The following is a 17,798-nucleotide window of genomic DNA, read 5'->3' on the forward strand; positions in this document are numbered from 1 at the left end:
CAGGTATGAACAGACTCAGACTCAGTTTGTTTGGTTTCAGTGTTTTATTATGGAGTTCAGTGTTTTTATCGTCTGTGGTCCTGGTGAAATCCTGTCTCATAGACTGAGTTTGATCTGATTATTAGAGACAACACAAGTCCAGGAATGGATGGAGTCAGTCTAGACCAGTGTTTTTCAACCTTGGGGTCGGGACCCCGCGTGGGGTCAGCTGGAATTAAAATGGGGTCACCTGAAATTTGTAGTAATTGATTACATTTAAAAAGAAAAAAAAAAGAAAAAAAAAACATATATTGACCAAGAAAATCCCAATCCATAAAACATGACAAACTGTGAGTCTGAAACTGCAGCACTGTGGTTCTGTTTATCTGTCAAATATTCATTGTGGTCGGTGTCAGATGCTGCAGCTCTTTCATATTCATAGTTTGAGTTCTTGTTTATTCAGTATTACTTGTCAGTCTTGTAAATCACAGCTGGACTGACTGTACATATCCTGACCAAGGAAAATAAAATTCTCACTTTGTGCAGTAATCTACACCTGGCTTTACTGCCTCTGTCCATAATAATATACATTATATAGACTAAATGTTGTCTAAAATTAACGTTTTTTGCAGCACAATAAAGCAAACTATTACATAATCAAAAAAAAAAAAAAAGTCTCCATTTTGAATGTCTGGGGTCGCCAGAAATTTGGGATGTTAAAATGGGGTCACGAGCCAAAAAAGGTTGGAAACCACTGGTCTAGACCCTCAGCTGTAGAAAATAACTGTAGTATTTCTGTTTAATGAAAAACCTGCAAATGACAGAACAGACGCTCCTGTCTGATCCTCTACTGTGGACACGTAATCTGGTCTGGATGATAGGGTGTGGTCTGGGTTTTAAAGGTTCTTGTCAGTCTCATGTTTGGACTGTAGTTTATTTTTCTGCTGTTTGTGATAATGGGATGGAGATGGAGAATGTGTGAACCAAGGTTATAATAGTTTTGGATTTTTAATTATAGTTTAGTTTTAATTAGTTTTGACTTTTTTTTTTCTCTTATTCAGTTAGTTTTAATTAGTTTTTAGAGCAGGTTTGTTAGTTTTTATTAGTTATCGTTTTTTTCTGAATGCTTAGTTTTAGTTTAGTTTAGTTTTAGTATTAGTTTTAGTTATTTCATATATTTTATCTTCCTCATCATCCTATTCAAAGAAATTAGTGAGGCGTGGATATGTGTTACCCTGGACACTTTATTTGGGGGTCGGGTTAGGGCGGCTCATGGACTGAGCAGAGACACAATGTACCGTACAATGTCTAAATTCCCTATAGCAGGTTGAGGGGGGGTGCAATCCATACACAACGTCACTTACGTGAAACAATGCGAAGATGTGCAAAGCATGAGAGGAGATGCACAAAGCAGCCAGCAGTTAAAGCAGATAGAAACATATATAAACCAGCTAACCAGCAGTTAAAGCAGATAGGAACATATTATAAACCAGCTAACCAGCAGTTAAAGCAGATAGGAACATATATAAACCAGCTAACCAGCAGTTAAAGCAGATAGAAACATATATAAACCAGCTAACCAGCAGTTAAAGCAGATAGAAACATATATAAACCAGCTAACCAGCAGTTAAAGCAGATAGAAACATATATAAACCAGCTAACCAGCAGTTAAAGCAGATAGAAACATATATAAACCAGCTAACCAGCAGTTAAAGCAGATAGAAACATATTATAAACCAGCTAACCAGCAGTTGAAGCAGATAGAAACATATATAAACCAGCTAACCAGCAGTTAAACCAGATAGGAACCTATTATAAACCAGCTAACCAGCAGTTAAAGCAGATAGAAACATATATAAACCACTTATAAACATATCTAACCCAGTTCCTCATCAGTAAACCACACCTTAGCAGATCTCTCATATCTTAATCATCTCCAGTTCCATTATTATCCAACTTTGCTTCAGTTCAGTTCAGCTAGCTGTAGCTAGTAACATCAAACGTTTTTTAACATTCTAACAGGTTCCATACCTCTGTAATTGGATTAGTTTTCCTCCTCCTCTTTTCTCCTCTTCTAAACTGTGCAGTTCAGGGCTTGGAAGGCCTTTTCATGGTGATAAACTCTCCAGTTTTAACCTGGATGCTAGTTCAACACTGACTGTCCTTTAGCTCAGCTCTGTCTCTGTCACTCACGCGCACACACACAGTACGCCAAAAAAAAAAAAAAAAAAAACCCGACCCCACTCATCACTACAGTAAACCCCAGACAGGACTGTGCTGCTTTGTCCCAGCTTTAGTCTGTATGTTCCAGGTAGAGTGGGGACCAGAAGACCACTGGAAACCACAAATGACCAGACATGACAGACTGTGAAGTGTCGTATGGTGTCACCAGCTCAAACTGCTGAAGTGAAATAAATTAATTTCATATCAATCCGACATTGACAGAGACGAAAACGAAGGGAATTGTATCCATAATTTTTATACGTTTTAGTTAGTTTTGTAAGCTCACAATACAGTTTCAGTTAGTTATCGTTTTTTTCTTTTAATTAGAGTTTTTATTTATTTCAGTTAACGGAAATGTTTTTTCAATTTTAGTTTTCGTCATTTCGTTCGTTTTCGTTAACGATAATAACCTTGGTGTGAACTAGAGCTGCACAATTTTGGCAAAAAATAAAATCCTGATTTGTTTTTCCTCTAAAAACTCAATTTTCGATTTCGATTTTTGGGTAAAACTACAAAAGACAACAGAAGTCAGCATGTCGTTTTCATGAGCAGCCCACAATGCAAGGCGCTGCTCTGACCTCAAATCTGTGATGATATCACATGATGAACCCACAGAAGTTTATTTTTCTTCATTAAATCTTTATTGAATGAATTAGAGTATACAAACAATGTATACAACAAGAAAATAACAACAGTTTGCCAGGGGAAATACTACAATACAGTGTCCAAATCAGAGCAAATACTTTTTTAGAGCCTTTTTGTTTCCAGATTTATCTAACAGCTTTAAATAAAGTTCAATATCTTTCAAAAAATAAATAATATTTGGTTTTGTGTTACAGAACTTACATTTGTGAATGAAAAATTTAGCAAGTAAGAGGACTAAATTAATAATAAAAAAAAAAGCTTTTTTCTTTTTTTTTTTTAAATTTTTTGGGTCCACAAAAGTGATACCAGTGTAAGTCAGTGACGGGCATCAGGCGTGCGTACATGGACCACGTAATATGAGAGATCCCCATGTGGTTCTATTTAAACTGGGGGATCCGTGCGTGGAACAGACCGACCCAGGACACACTGGAGGGATTCTGTCTGTGGAGCTGGTGGATGTGTGTGGGCAGAGGGCTGTGTGGGCTCCTCTGCTGAGGCTGCTGACCCCGCAACCCGGACCCAGATTGGAAGAGGACAGTACAGTACGGATCCGGGACAACGGAAGATGAGTGATCCACATGCAGTTATATTTCAATTCCGGGATCTGTGCGTGAAACCACGGCTTATATTGCTATAAGTACTGCGGGCCCATTAACAGATTTAACATCTGGGGTCATTACACAGACTTCTGTGACAGACCGCTGTCACAGATAGGAGGAGGAGCCTACGGTAGCCCTGAGGCACACGGCCCGGAGGCATGAGAAAGATGAAATCGATTTGGCGATTTTCCTTTTTTAAAAATCGTCCTAATTAAAAATTCCGATTTCAATTTAAAACCGATTAGTCGTGCAGCCCTAGTGTGAACTCTGACTTTATCTGGGATTTTACCTGACTGACTCCACACAAATGATCTTTATATACCAGAGAGTTTGATTTGTTTCCTCTTACATTTATGGGGTTTGCCTGTAAATATTACTCCCTCCTCCCACTCCAAAAGAAATGATTTACTTCAAGTGGCTCTAACTCATCATCTTATCGGTGCAGTATTTCAACATTAATGTTTATTTATGAGCTTTTGCCTCAGGTATTATTATCCAACGTATAAACTGTGTATTATATGAATAGAAATAATGGACTATGATACACAATGAATGTCCTGTATGTAGGCTTGGACAGAGGTTTTTTTTTTATATGTGTCATATTTCTGGAGATATTTTGTGGATCATGGGACTTTGTGTCCAGTAGAGATGGATTTGGGGGAGGGGTATATAAGTTGCATGTTATCCCGCTCCTTTTCGAATAATTTTTTCTTTTTCTTAGTTTTAAATTTGAAATTGATGAACAGTTTTTTTTAATACAAGCTGATAATCTGTATCAAACAGGTGAATGCAGGTCTGAGATCTGAGCTCCCCCATGTTGTCATCCTAAATGTTCCTCTTTTTAAATGAATAATTCTGATTCGTCAGTTTCGTTACATCCACACACAGTTGTATGTGTGTGTGTCATCCATCCTCATCCACTAAAACCACCTCATGGGAAACATGAGTCCATGTGGATCCTGACTCCCACCATCCCATAATGTCCAATGTCCTGCAGTGAGACAGGAAGCAGCGCTTTGTTCTTCAGTTCTTGGTGTCTGATACACATCATCACCTTGTTCTCTGTGTGAAAATGAAGAGCGTGGTCTAACACGAGATGAAAAATGACTCTGAAGACAATCTGACAAGAGCCTGAAATCTCCCTCAAACCCAAACACTGACCCTGAGTGTGTTAATCTGATTGTAATGTATGTCAGCAAGTGCCTGTGCTCAGATAAAACCCCACATACCGGTCACCCTCCACTGAAACCTGCAGCGCCAGCCGACCTGCAGACGCATACCTGAACCCCCAGGAAACCCACGGATCTGGGACGACGCTGGAGACGGTCTGGACACCGTCGGCAACCGCTGTGGGAAACACCGACGGTGGATGGAGGAGCTGGGACCAGCACCGTAGGGTCCACTGGACCCAAGAGTGACCATATTTGGACAGAAGGGGTGGGGCTTACTGACTAGTTGAACTTCATTTTAGGTCTGCTTGGTGTAACCTCGTCACTACGGCTACAGTCGAGCCATTTGTCCACAGGAAATGGGCTTCAGTAAACAAATGGAAGGAACAAAAGTCTGACCCTGAGCTGTCAATCACAGCTGAGACCTGATTAACCCTCTGTTGTCCCACCCATAGAAGTCTGTCCAATCACCAAAGTGCATAATCTGCACAGTGTCGAAGTGATGTCACTCTTTTTTTAATCATTTTTCAGTTTGTTTATCTTTTTTTTTTTTTTTTTTTTTTCACATTTTCTATTTATTTCATCAACTTGATCCATAAAAAATGCCAAATACTCCATAACTGTCATATTTTAACCCTTTAAATGTCACATTTGTATTACAAACAAACCATATTTTTTGATGCAAAAAACACGAAATACTTTTGATACATAAAACATTTCACATCTGATGAGTTTTTATCCCTGATTTTTTTCTGTAATGAAATTCACAAGAACGGACACGAAACCACCACATTTTCCTCAGTTTGTGGAGGTTCTGCTGATTTTTGTTGCCATTAATTGACTGAAAATACTGCACTTTCATTTTGGATCTGTCTTATTACCATCCTTACATATAGTTAATTTACTTAATGGTTGTTTTTTTTGAGTGTTTCTGACAGAAAATAACTGGCTTCGAGGATTTTATGTGGTTGCTTTTAATCCACTTCATTTATGGTTTTGAATTATGGACATTTCATTATCAGTCGTTTTCTGTCAAATGTGTGTGAGTGTTGACTGTTTTTGCTCTGAGTTGTTTGGGCTCATTGAGCGTCTTATTAACGCTGATGCCTCCAGGGTCATTGAATGCACCGCCCCCACATCCTCAGTCCTAAAACACACACAGACACAGGGATCAGGCCTGAACGAGTCCTTAAACTCCACAATGACTAAAGCATAGCTGTAATAATTTCATGTGTTTACGAGTAATTTGCCACCAAAGGAATAATTCTGGGGCAGGTTTCAGCTGTTGCAGGTCTGAAAGGCCTTCGGGGGGGTTGGGTCCTCCTCCTCCTCCTCAAACAATGTGCCGTTTTCTGTTCTTTGGTCGTGACGTGTTGGAACAAGATTGGACTGTAATGTCGCTGTTCAGGATGTCGTCTTTATGAAGCTGTGGATCTGGACGTCACCTCAGAATGGAGGAGATACTGAACCAAAACACAATAATTATCATGATATTATTTATATCAGACGGTGATGATCAGAGACAAGCAGCTGCCATCATCACAGGATAGGTTCATCTGTTCACATTTGATTTGCCTTTAGGGTTTAACGAAATGCTAAGGACTCAGATTTAGCTCATTTCCTTTAAGTGAGAATAAATAAAATAAGCTAAATAAGGAGTCAATCACACGACAGTGCAGGTGTGTTTTATCTTATTGTGTCTGTGATATCATCGTCATCTAATTACATTGTTTTTATCTTTCCTTAATTGAATAACCACAAATAACCGTGTGGATCCTTCAACTTTCACTCAGGATACAAAATCAGCTTCTCAACTGAAAGTACACAAAGAAATAAATGTACATTTGTAGGGATAAATACTGATCAATACTGACTGACAGGATCATTTTCATCCCAGTAACATGTTTGATTCCAGTCCTAGATAACATTTATAATTGTATGTGTTTAGTCTTTATTTGTACAGGAACTATTTATAGTCTTAGATCATTTCAATGGCTGACTGAAACGTAGAAAACTCAGCAAAATACATGAGGGTTCTTCAAAATACCAACTGACCTTTAACATCAAACAGTGTGTTAACATCTGCAGACATACACGGTGGTGCAGACTGTGGTTGTAGCTGAAGTCCTTCTTTGACACCACGTTTCACTGCCCTTCTCTTTGTGTTTCCAGGTCATGGAAGTGGTGAAGATGGCAGCTTCAGGGTCCATGCTCCTCACCTTTGGCGTCATCGTCCTCCTTCATGTGGCCAAATGTCAGGAGAGTTTCGTAAAGGGTAAAGACAGCTCGCCACTGAGGTTCACGCACCACCTCTACAACACCACCATCAATGAGAACTCGGCCCCCCGGACGTACGTGGACACGCCAGTGAAGATGGGCATCGAAATGACCGATCCGCTCTGGGAAATCAGATATAACATTGTCTCAGGCGACGACGATGAGATTTTCCAGGCAGAAGCGTTCAAAGTTGGGGATTTCGTGTTTCTCAGGATCAAAACGCGCAGCAGTAACTCGGCGCTGCTCAACAGGGAAGTCAGAGACTCCTACACCCTCACCATGGAGGCGAGAGAAAGCACCTCGGACTTCCAGACCAAGACTAAGGTGCTGGTCCAGGTGCTCGACACTAACGACCTCAAGCCGCTTTTCTATCCGGCCTCATACAACGTGGCCATCAGGGAGGACCTGCCGCTCCAGTCCTCCGTGGTCAGAGTCAGTGCTACCGATGCTGACCTCGGGAGCAACGCTGACTTTTATTACTCTTTCACCAGCAGAGCTCATCCTTTTGTCGTCGACCCCTTCACGGGCACCGTCAGCCTCTTCAAAAAGCTAAATCACACCCGGACGGACAGGTATGACCTCACCGTATTAGCCGAGGACAGGACCAAGAAGATATCTGGGGTTCAGAAGTTTGGAAATGTCGCCAAGGTCACTGTGAATGTACAGAAGACGTCAAAGGCCTCTCCGGTTATCACACTGACCACTAAGCCCACGTTCTCCACAGATGGGAAAATAAGCATCGATGTCCATGTGGAAGAAGGAGTTAAGCCAGTAGAGTCCCTTAACATAGTCGGAGGAGATCCCCGCAAGTGTTTTGAGATAATCCCTTTAGGTGTGAGGGGCAATGACTTCCAGGTGGTCTCAACAAAGAAGATTATCTGGTCTCAGTCTCCTTTTGGGATGAATTTGTCCCTCCAAGCAAAAGACAGGAGCTTCCCCAGTTTATTGTCTGCAGTTACAAGGATCCACATCCCTGCGTATCACTACACCCCACTGGCATTTCTAGAGGACACTTACATTGTCACACTGAGTGAGTTTTCTCCTCCTAAAACTCATGTTGTCAAAGTGTCAGTCACTGCTGTTACCTATAACGTTACATTTAGTATCAAAAATAATCCAGATACAACAAAATTCAAGATAAACCCCAAAACGGGGATTATCGTCACTACAGAGAGGTTTGATTTTGAGAGAAAGGAACGCTATGAGTTCGAAGTAATTGCCAATCACGGTGAAGCTGAGACTCACATCGTGGTCGAAATAACAGATGAAAATGACAACAGTCCACAGTTCGCCCAGAACTCCTACCAGGCCACGCTCGATGAAAACACTCCTGTTGGCAGCAGCGTTTTAAAGGTGTCAGCCTTCGACAACGACAAAGGCAGGAATGGATTTGTAACATACGCCATTGCCAACTCGGGACCGCTGCCGTTTTCCATAGACCCGTTTACAGGCGTGATCTCCACCGCCGAACACCTGGACTATGAGCTGGTGAAGCGCCAGTACCACCTCCGGATCTGGGCCTCTGATAGCGGGAGCCCCTTCAGTCAGGTCAGCGAATGCCCTGTGACCATTACCCTCAACAACGTCAACGACAACGTCCCACTGTTTCAGAGGGTGGGCTGTAACGCCACCATACCTTTAGACCTACCCATCGGTCACACCATCGCTGAGCTGTCAGCCATCGATGTAGATGAGCTGCAGCAGCTGAAGTACATCATTGAATCAGGAAATGAGCTCCAAGTGTTCGCGATTGACTCGTTTTCAGGAGCGATCACCTTGAACCAACAAATCCCCATTCATGCCAGTGCTTTTGATTTGAAGGTAGTTGCCACAGACGGCAAACACTACTCAGAGGTTTCGATTGTCAGGGTAACCGTCACCAACAGAGGTGATGATGCAACGCTGCGCTGCCATGAAACGGGTATCCTCAAACAGCTGGCAAATAAACTCATACAATCCATCAAACCTGGGTTAACCAGTCAGGAGGAAGATACGTTTTCTGATAAACACATCACTAACCAACACTCACCCAGGTTTGACCTGAGCATCCCAGGTTCCATCGACCTGGCAGAGGATTTTCCACTGAATTCCACCATTATCCGTTTTAAAGCAGCAGATGGAGACACTGGGTTCAACAGTAAACTGGTCTACGCCATAACCAGCGGGAATGAGGATGGATGTTTCTCCATCGACACGTTCTCAGGTGAACTTCAGTTAGTTTGTCCTTTAGACCGGGAGGTTAAAGAGTTCTACATCTTAAATATCACCGTCTACGATCTGGGAACGCCGCAGACGTCTGCATGGAAGTTCATCGCAGTCAATGTCATCGACGTCAATGACAATCCTCCGGTGTTTAAGCAGCCCAGATACGTGATACGTGTTCCTGAAAACATTGAACTGGACTCTGTTATTTTTACAGCTCGAGCTGCAGATCCAGACGCAGAAACAAACGGTAACATCCAGTACTCCCTGCTGACGTCTACAGACATGTTCAGGATCGATGAACTGACGGGGGAGGTGGCGGTGACGACCCGCTTGGATCGAGAAACCTCACCCAGATATGATCTCCGAATCGAAGCCAGAGATCAGGCCAAGCTCAGCCCTCAGATGTTCTCCACCGTTGACCTGGTGGTCGTTTTACAAGACATAAACGATAACCCGCCCAAATTTGTACCCAAGGTCTACAAAGTAAAAGTTCCTGAGGATGTTCCTGTAGGAACTCTCCTGGTGTGGGTGGAGAGTGTCGACCTAGACCTGGGTAGTGGAGGCCTTGTTACCTACAATCTGAAGAATACCCAGAGTGGGACCTTCCACCTGGACTCCTCCACGGGCGCTTTGATCCTGGAGAGGGAGCTGGACTTTGAGCGGCAGCCATTGTACAACCTGACGGTCCGAGCCGTGGACCACGGACACCCTCGGTCCCTGTCGTCCTCCTGCTTCGTTGAAATTGAGGTCCTGGATGTGAACGAGAACCTCCACCAGCCGATGTTCTCTGAGTTTGTGTACGAGGCAGCTGTGATGGAGGACGCCGCCGTGGGGACACCGGTGATCACGCTCACAGCTTCAGACAAGGATCGGGACAAAGATGGAGTCGTTCGGTTCCACATACATGACGGCTCTGGATTAGGAGTGTTCACCATTGATGAGAAAACAGGTAAGAAGACTACGGTGACTCTGACTGTTATGGTCTGTATAGTTATTAGTACTAAAACCATCTGCGCTTCATCTGTCATTATGGTTAAAGTGGATCTGAAGCTCCTTAAAGATCCACGAACTCAGAGCCTCAACTTCTCAGGTTACATCTGTCTTATTATGTGTCAGCTGACTGTTTGGTCATAAAATTAACAATGATTTAATTATTTATGTATGTCCTTAGTTTTTCGTATATGTTTTTATAAATATGTAAAACGACCCCTTTCATCAGGTCACATGACATCATGTCGCTACCTTTGTTTCAACTAGGATGAAGTGACTGAATATGTGCATATACATAGATGTAAAGGGAACAGTCAGGCACATTTTCATTGGCTTTTCAAGTAAAAACAACAACTCCCATGATCCTTCATGTGTTGATACCTTACAGTGGTTTGAATACGACTTTAATATGTAATAGAACAGGACGTTATTGTCACTGTTACAGGAACAATTAAAATCAGTTTAGCAGCTCTGTTTCCTTTTTTGCAGCAAACACTTGGAATGAAAAAAACCCACTGTATAAAAAAGACTGTATAAAAAGACTGTATAGACTGAGGAAAAATATAACAAATTATACCAAAAAATGTTGACAATATACAAAACTTCAAAGAAACACTAAAATATAAAAAAAACAAAAACAAAAACCAACTCTATACTACAGAGGAAGAATATATACTACATATAACAAATATTTATAGATGATATAGGATATATACAACATAATGTGTGTGTGTGTGTGTATGTAATAAAGGATATATAAAATATAATGGATATATACAGGTAATAAAGGATGCATATATAGAGATAATACAGGATATATACAGGTACTATAGGATATAACCAGGTACTATAGGATATATACAGGTACTATAGGCTATATACAGGTAAAATTGAAGACATGATGTCTGGTGATTATTGCACTGAGTTTGGGCGAGTATTGAATTGTTACTCTTAAAGGCCTTGTTGTTGTTTGTGATTGTGTTACTTTGTTATTTTTTGTAGTTGATATGTACCTGAACCTGTTTATGAATGTATTTGTGTAATGTGTTAGTCTGTCTAAAGGTATCAGGAGGATCGTTAACTCATTAACCTGGTTGAGTTTGAAAAGCCTTTGATGGGCCGTGGTCTGAATTAGGTTGAAGTTCACATAAACGGTGCTTTAGAAGAACATGCTCATGTCAGTCTGTCACACATGATGTGTAAAGCTGTAAATTCCCTGCTCGAGTTTCCTCTGGCTGACGATGAGATGAGACATGTTCATGGTTTTACAACTGGAGGTTTCCTGTGAGTGGGGGGGGGGGTGCTTTGTACATTTTCCATCAGACGGCGCCCTACGACCTCTCAGTGGATCCTCATGCATTCCATTAGCTGCACTTAAGCCTCCGATAAAATCAGGGCAAACAGAGTTCTCTGTCATAAGGGCTTCATGCTCAGAAAACTTGCAGTATCTGTGTGGCTGAGCTGTGAGCATCCCCCCGGGGTTTCCAAATTTAAACCTGCCTCTGGAAGCAAATACGCGTCCATCCCATCCTTCTCAGTCCCAGCTTCATTTCATAACTTCCCTGAGGGATACAGCCTCTTGTGTTACTCCGACAATTTTGTTAGTTTTGGCAACAAAAATGATTGTTGCAGAGAAAAAACAAATCCAGACGCCTTAGGGGCATCAATGTGGACGTTTTAGAATGCAAACATGAATGTAGATGTGCATGACAGTGGTTGTCTTCATCAGTTGGTTCAGATTGACTTGAACTTCATCTGTTCAGAAACTCAGCGACTCAGTTCATAGAAGCACTTGGAAACATCTGAACTCCACTGTTGGTAGGAAATACTTCAAATAATCCAACTCCATTTGTCTTTAATATAAAGTGCTTCATGTTTTCTTTTCTTCAGTCCATAAACATGACAGAAACATACATAAATCTGTCTGCAGTGTATCATGGGTACAGATATGAGGATTCACTGACGTCAGAGTGTGGATCCGTGATGATGATGATGATGATGATCTCTACATTATGGAGGGTCTGTAAAATGAAAGACTTCACCGATCCACGTCAAAGTCAGACGTGTCCTGCAGTCGAAGACATTCTAATCCTGTCATGCTTTAAAGTACAAACAGTTAATGTGAAGGTATTATATGTTTGTCTGTAGGTGTGGTCTTACTGTAGGACAGTGGACATCAGTGGACAGTCACATATAAGACGGAGACGTCCCAGAGGGATATTAAACAGGTTTCACATTAACTGTTAGAGTTTTAGCTCAGTTATTCTACATGTTCCCTTGTATTCTCCTTTTGAGGGACTAGTTCAGGCTCAGTGGTCCAGGTTTACAGGTCTACTGGTTTACAGGTCTACCGTTTTACACGTTTACAGGTCTACATGTCTACAGGTCTATAGGTTTACTTTAATGCCCACAGGTAGGTCTGTTCATCTACTGTCGGTCTGTTCATCTACTGTCGGTCTGTTCATCTACTGTCAGTCTATTTATCCATCTTGTTTCCACTCAGGCTGTTTTCATCGTGAACCTATAACTGTTTGGTTCCTGAGGCGTAACAGCTGAGGTGGAACATGTATGTACTAGTATCCATGTTTCAGTCCCAGTCCTGTCACATGTTTCAGGTGTGATTCAGACGGCGGAGGCCTTGGACCGTGAGACACTGCCTCACTACTGGCTGTCGGTCTACGTCACCGACCTGGGCACCGAGCCCCTGGTCTCCTGGACTCACGTCTTCCTGGAGGTCCTGGACATCAACGACAACGCCCCCGAGCTGTCGCAGCCCGTCTACTTTGCGTCCGTCCAGGAGAACGTGGCCCAGGTCAAGTCTGTCCTCCAGGTGTCAGCGTCCGACAGAGACACGTCGTCCGAGGGGAAACTGTCCTTCCAGATGATGGAGGCGCATCGGACCTACTTCGACGTAGACCCCAAGACAGGTACGGATGTTAAATGACTTTAAGGTAGTGTTGATGTGTGAGAAGGACCGACAGGTACGTCAGCCTTCATGAAACTGACAGAGGAAACATCTGGAACCCTTTAGAAGTAATGAAACAGAGTCTGAAAACCCACCTGGAAGACTAGGACCAAAGGAGGACAGTCCACATCACCTCGTGAACCCATTTAACTTTTAGCACCAGGAACATATTTACCTGGGTAGAAGAATTCCTGGTAATCTGCATGCTTCAGATTTCCACCGCACCTCAGAATTCCTGTAAATTTAATCAAACGAGGCTCGTTTGCTTCCAGTCACCAACTAAAGATCCTGCTGAGTTCATTTAAATGTGTTCGACAGGATCCAGGCTGTTTGAACGTGTAATACTGAAAACATACAGATTATTACAGTGACCTTGGAGGAGACAAATATTGGTCAGACGGTGCTGGTTATCGTCTACTTCTCATAGTTTAGTACTGCTTTGACCTTTGGTGCCCAAAGAGCTTTCCAAAGTCTCACATTCACCCACACACCAGTGCAAGGCACTGTGGACAGTCGGAGCCAGGAGTCGAACCACCGACCCTTTAGTCATTGGACAACCCACTCTACCAACTGAGCCACAGCCACCCAAGTGTATTTTAATAAAAAAAAATGTGTGTATTTTTGCATGTTTTTCTGTATTTTAGTCTTTTTTTAATACATTTTTTCATGTATTTTAGCATGTTTTTCTGTATTTTAGTCAATTTTAATACATTTTTTTGGTGTAGTTTAGTGTAGTTTCGCATATTTTTCTGTATTTTAGTCTATTTTAATAATTTTTTTCATGTATTTTTGCATATTTTTGCATGTTTTTCTGTATTTTAGTCTATTTTAATACATTTTTTCGTGCATTTTTGCATGTTTTTCTGTATTTTAGTCTATTTTAAAACATTTTTTCATGCATTTTTGCATGTTTTTCTGTATTTTAGTCAATTTTAATACATTTTTTTGGTGTAGTTTCGCATATTTTTCTGTATTTTAGTCTATTTTAATAATTTTTTTCATGTATTTTTGCATATTTTTGCATGTTTTTCTGTATTTTAGTCTGTTTTAATACATTTTTTCGTGCATTTTTGCATGTTTTTCTGTATTTTAGTCTATTTTAAAACATTTTTTCATGCATTTTTGCATGTTTTTCTGTATTTTAGTCTATTTTAATGATTTTTTTCATATATTTTAGTGTATTTATGCACGTCTTTCTGTATTTTAGTCTGTTTTAATATATTTTTTGTGTATGTCAGTGTATTTTTGCTTTTTTTTTTTTTTTTTGGTGTATTTTAGTGCATGAGGTCAAGGCTCTTTTGATGGTGTTGGTGTTCATCGTCCTCTTCTCATAGCTTTTCTTCTTTTGCTCCATTTTCCAAATGTTCCAAACACAAACTCAGTGACTCTGGTGTAAATGGAATAAACCAGTTCACTGACGCCACTGGATTAAACATGGAGGTTGAGCAGAAGTGTGGAACACTGACAGTGGGTTCCACCAATCAGAGTTCTGCAACACACAGCCCCTAGTCTGATATTTAATATTATCAACACATAAATATCCTGAATAATCAGCTTTTGTTCAGTTCATCCAGTCCTTTTTTCTGTCCAAAACCATGGATCTCTGTATATTTATTTCATCCTCAGGTTTGTTTTTGTGGTTGTGTTTAAGTCTGAAACGGTTGAAATGTGTCATATTCAGTCTGAGCAGTGACACTGAACTCAGCCCTCAAACGAGTTATTAGTCATTAAACAGGATTAACTTTAGGAGACGGAATGTTTTCACAGGGAGCTGATCCTTTGCACACAGTTTGGATCCAAATACAGATTCAAAAGAATCATGACAGTGAAGACTTTTGTTTGAGTATTTTAACCCTTAATGATGATTTATTTTATCATTTAACCTTCCTTGTATCTTCATGTCACAAAATACAGTTCTTCAAGATGAAGAACTGTATTTTACACCAATTATTGACATGGATTGATAGGATTAGTGGATGAACAGGTATTAAAGAGTTTAGATCAGTAGATGGTTTAGGTTAAAGATGGACAATTGGGTCTTAAATGGTGGATGTTTGGGTCTTTAAGGGTTAAAGGTGGACATTTGGGTCTTAAATGGTGGACGTTTGGGTCTTTAAGTGGTGGACATTTGGGTCTTTAAATGGTGGACGTTTGGGTCTTTAAGTGGTGGACATTTGGGTCTTTAAGTGGTGGACATTTGGGTCTTTAAGTGGTGGACATTTGGGTCTTAAATGGTGGACGTTTGGGTCTTAAATGGTGGACGTTTGGGTCTTAAATGGTGGACATTTGGGTCTTAAATGGTGGACGTTTGGGTCTTTAAGTGGTGGACGTTTGGGTCTTAAATGGTGGACGTTTGGGTCTTAAATGGTGGACGTTTGGGTCTTAAATGGTGGACGTTTGGGTGTGGACATGCTGTTGTTTACCAGTTGAATCATCAGATCCAGTTGAAAACAGGCTTTCTGCTGGTGAACAGGTACAAGTCTGAACGTGGATGTGAAGGTGTTTGTGTTGTGAAGAGGCCGGAGTTGAAAGTAAAAGTGTTTGATAAGTGAGAGGTGGTTCACAGTCAGTCATCCGAGCAGAGAAAGGCAACATCAGAGGAGGAGGATCGGCCCCGAGCCCCGTCGGTATCTGACAGTTCCAATGGAGTGTCCCAGCGCTGCCTTTGAAGCGGAGGCGAATGAGCGCAGTGACGGCCGTGCCCCTACAGGCCGCTACAGGCCCCGCCCTGCCCGCTCCTCTGCAGGTAGCCGGTGTTTGTCCACGCCCTGAGGCCGGTGTGCACAAGGATTACAGAGCAGGAGGGGCCGTTGTGTTCACACAAAAACAGCAGAGGTGTTGAGGCTTCCCACGGCGTGGCCTTTTCTGAGCACAGGCAGGTGTATTTGAGGATGGCGGACCCTCAACTGCTCCCATGGATGGGGCTCATCATTTATTCTGGGGTTTGGAGTGGAAGTGGGTCACATTTGTAAGGATTTACTCTGGATTCTCTGAGTCAGTGACCTGCAGCTTCACACTGCTTAAAAGGATTTAACTCGAGGCCTGTCAGCTCTGTGTCCGGCATCTGCTTCATCATCGTCTTTGTTAGTATTGTCTTCAAAACTAGTGCTGTGGTCCAGTCTAGTTTCTGCCACTGAAGACAACTTACAAACGTAAAATCAGTTCTGTCTAGGGATCATTCTGAAACTGCGATCCGTGCTTTTGTAACTGCTAGACTTGACTATTGTAATGCACTTTATGCCGGTTCGAATGAAAATGCACTTTTCCGACTGCTGCAGCTTGTTGAAAATGCTGCAGCTCAGCTTTAACAGGGACACACAAACATGAACATATCTACTGGTTTGAGCTTCACTCCAGTGGTTAACAGTGTGTTTTAGAGTTGATTTTAAAATTCTTCTATTTCCTTTTAAATATGTGAATGGCCTTACCCCTTACACCCCCTACCCCCCTCAGGTCAGCAGATCTGCTGCAGCTTGTGGTTCCAAAAATAAAAACAGAAGCTTCGTGGGGATCTGTGGGGTCTTTTCTGTTTCTGCCCCAAAGCTGTGGAACCACTGACCCTTAGATGTTGGACAGACTGTGTGCCTGTTTAAATCATGTATAAAAACACACTGTTTCTCATTGGCTTTTAATCAATGAATGAGCCATTTTTTTAGATTTCGTAAGTTGTTTTTACCTGATGTTGACCAGATGATGGCATTTCCATGGTAACTACGGAGCCTCTGAACGTGGGTCATATCTGATGGCCATGAACAGATGAACTGTATTTTACACCAATTATTGACATGGATTGATAGGATTAGTGGATCAACAGAAATTAAACAGTTTATATCAGTAGATGGTTTAGGTTAAAGGTGGACGTTTGGGTCTTTATGGGTTAAAGGTGGACATTTGGGTCTTTAAGGGGTAAAGGTGGACGTTTGGGTCTTTAAGAGTTAAAGGTGGACATTTGGGTCTTTAAGGAGTAAAGGTGGATGTTTCGGTCTTTAAGGGTTAAAGGCAGACGTTTGGGTCTTTAAGGGTTAAAGGCGGATATTTGGGTCTTTAAGGGTTAAAGGTGGACGTTTGGGTCTTTAAAGGTGGACGTTTGGGTCTTTAAGGGTTAAAGGCGGATGTTTGGGTCTTTAAGGGTTAAAGGCAGACGTTTGGGTCTTTAAAGGTTAAAGGTGGACATTTGGGTCTTTAAGGGGTAAAGGTGGACGTTTGGGTCTTTAAGAGTTAAAGGTGGACATTTGGGTCTTTAAGGGGTAAAGGTGGACGTTTGGGTCTTTAAAGGTTAAAGGCGGACGTTTGGGTCTTTAAGAGTTAAAGGTGGACGTTTGGGTCTTTAAGGGTTAAAGGTGGACGTTTGGGTCTTTAAGGGTTAAAGGTGAACGTTTGGGTCTTTAAGGGTTAAAGGTGGACGTTTGGGTCTTTATGGGTTAAAGGTGGATGTTTGGGTGTTTAAGGGTTAATAATGTGGACTTTGGGTCTTTCAGGGTCAATGTGGGTGTGGTTCTGGGCCTATAGAACCTGATCCTCTAATCATCTGCTCGTACTAACGTGTAGACTCGTCTCGTGCCTCGACAGGACGCTGTGACTCATGACTGAAGGCGGCGTTGGTGACTCAGGGTTTCGCTGCGTCTTCTACGTCTGAGTCGACGTGTCCAGAACCGAGCGGAACCCGGTCCGGTCCGGTCTGGTCCGGCCCTGTTCTGTGGAGCCGCCGTTTGTTTCGGACTCTGACGGCAGGTTTAGGCTGATGAC

The 17,798-nt window shown here is 41.9% G+C and overlaps 1 protein-coding gene across 1 annotated transcript in view; it reads left to right on the forward strand.

The window, feature by feature from the left end:
• The window catches only part of fat2 (FAT atypical cadherin 2), a 119,514-nt gene that overhangs the window by 16,223 nt on the left and 85,493 nt on the right, over positions 1 to 17,798 (forward strand). The window contains exons 2-3 of the mRNA XM_030145411.1: positions 6,788 to 10,046; positions 12,703 to 13,014. Coding sequence (XP_030001271.1) covers positions 6,791 to 10,046; positions 12,703 to 13,014 — 3,568 coding nt within the window. The 5' untranslated portion in view covers positions 6,788 to 6,790. The remainder of the gene's footprint in view (positions 1 to 6,787; positions 10,047 to 12,702; positions 13,015 to 17,798) is intronic.

Source organism: Sphaeramia orbicularis, chromosome 10, assembly GCF_902148855.1.
Source record: "Sphaeramia orbicularis chromosome 10, fSphaOr1.1, whole genome shotgun sequence".
In the NCBI taxonomy this organism is placed as follows: domain Eukaryota; kingdom Metazoa; phylum Chordata; class Actinopteri; order Kurtiformes; family Apogonidae; genus Sphaeramia; species Sphaeramia orbicularis.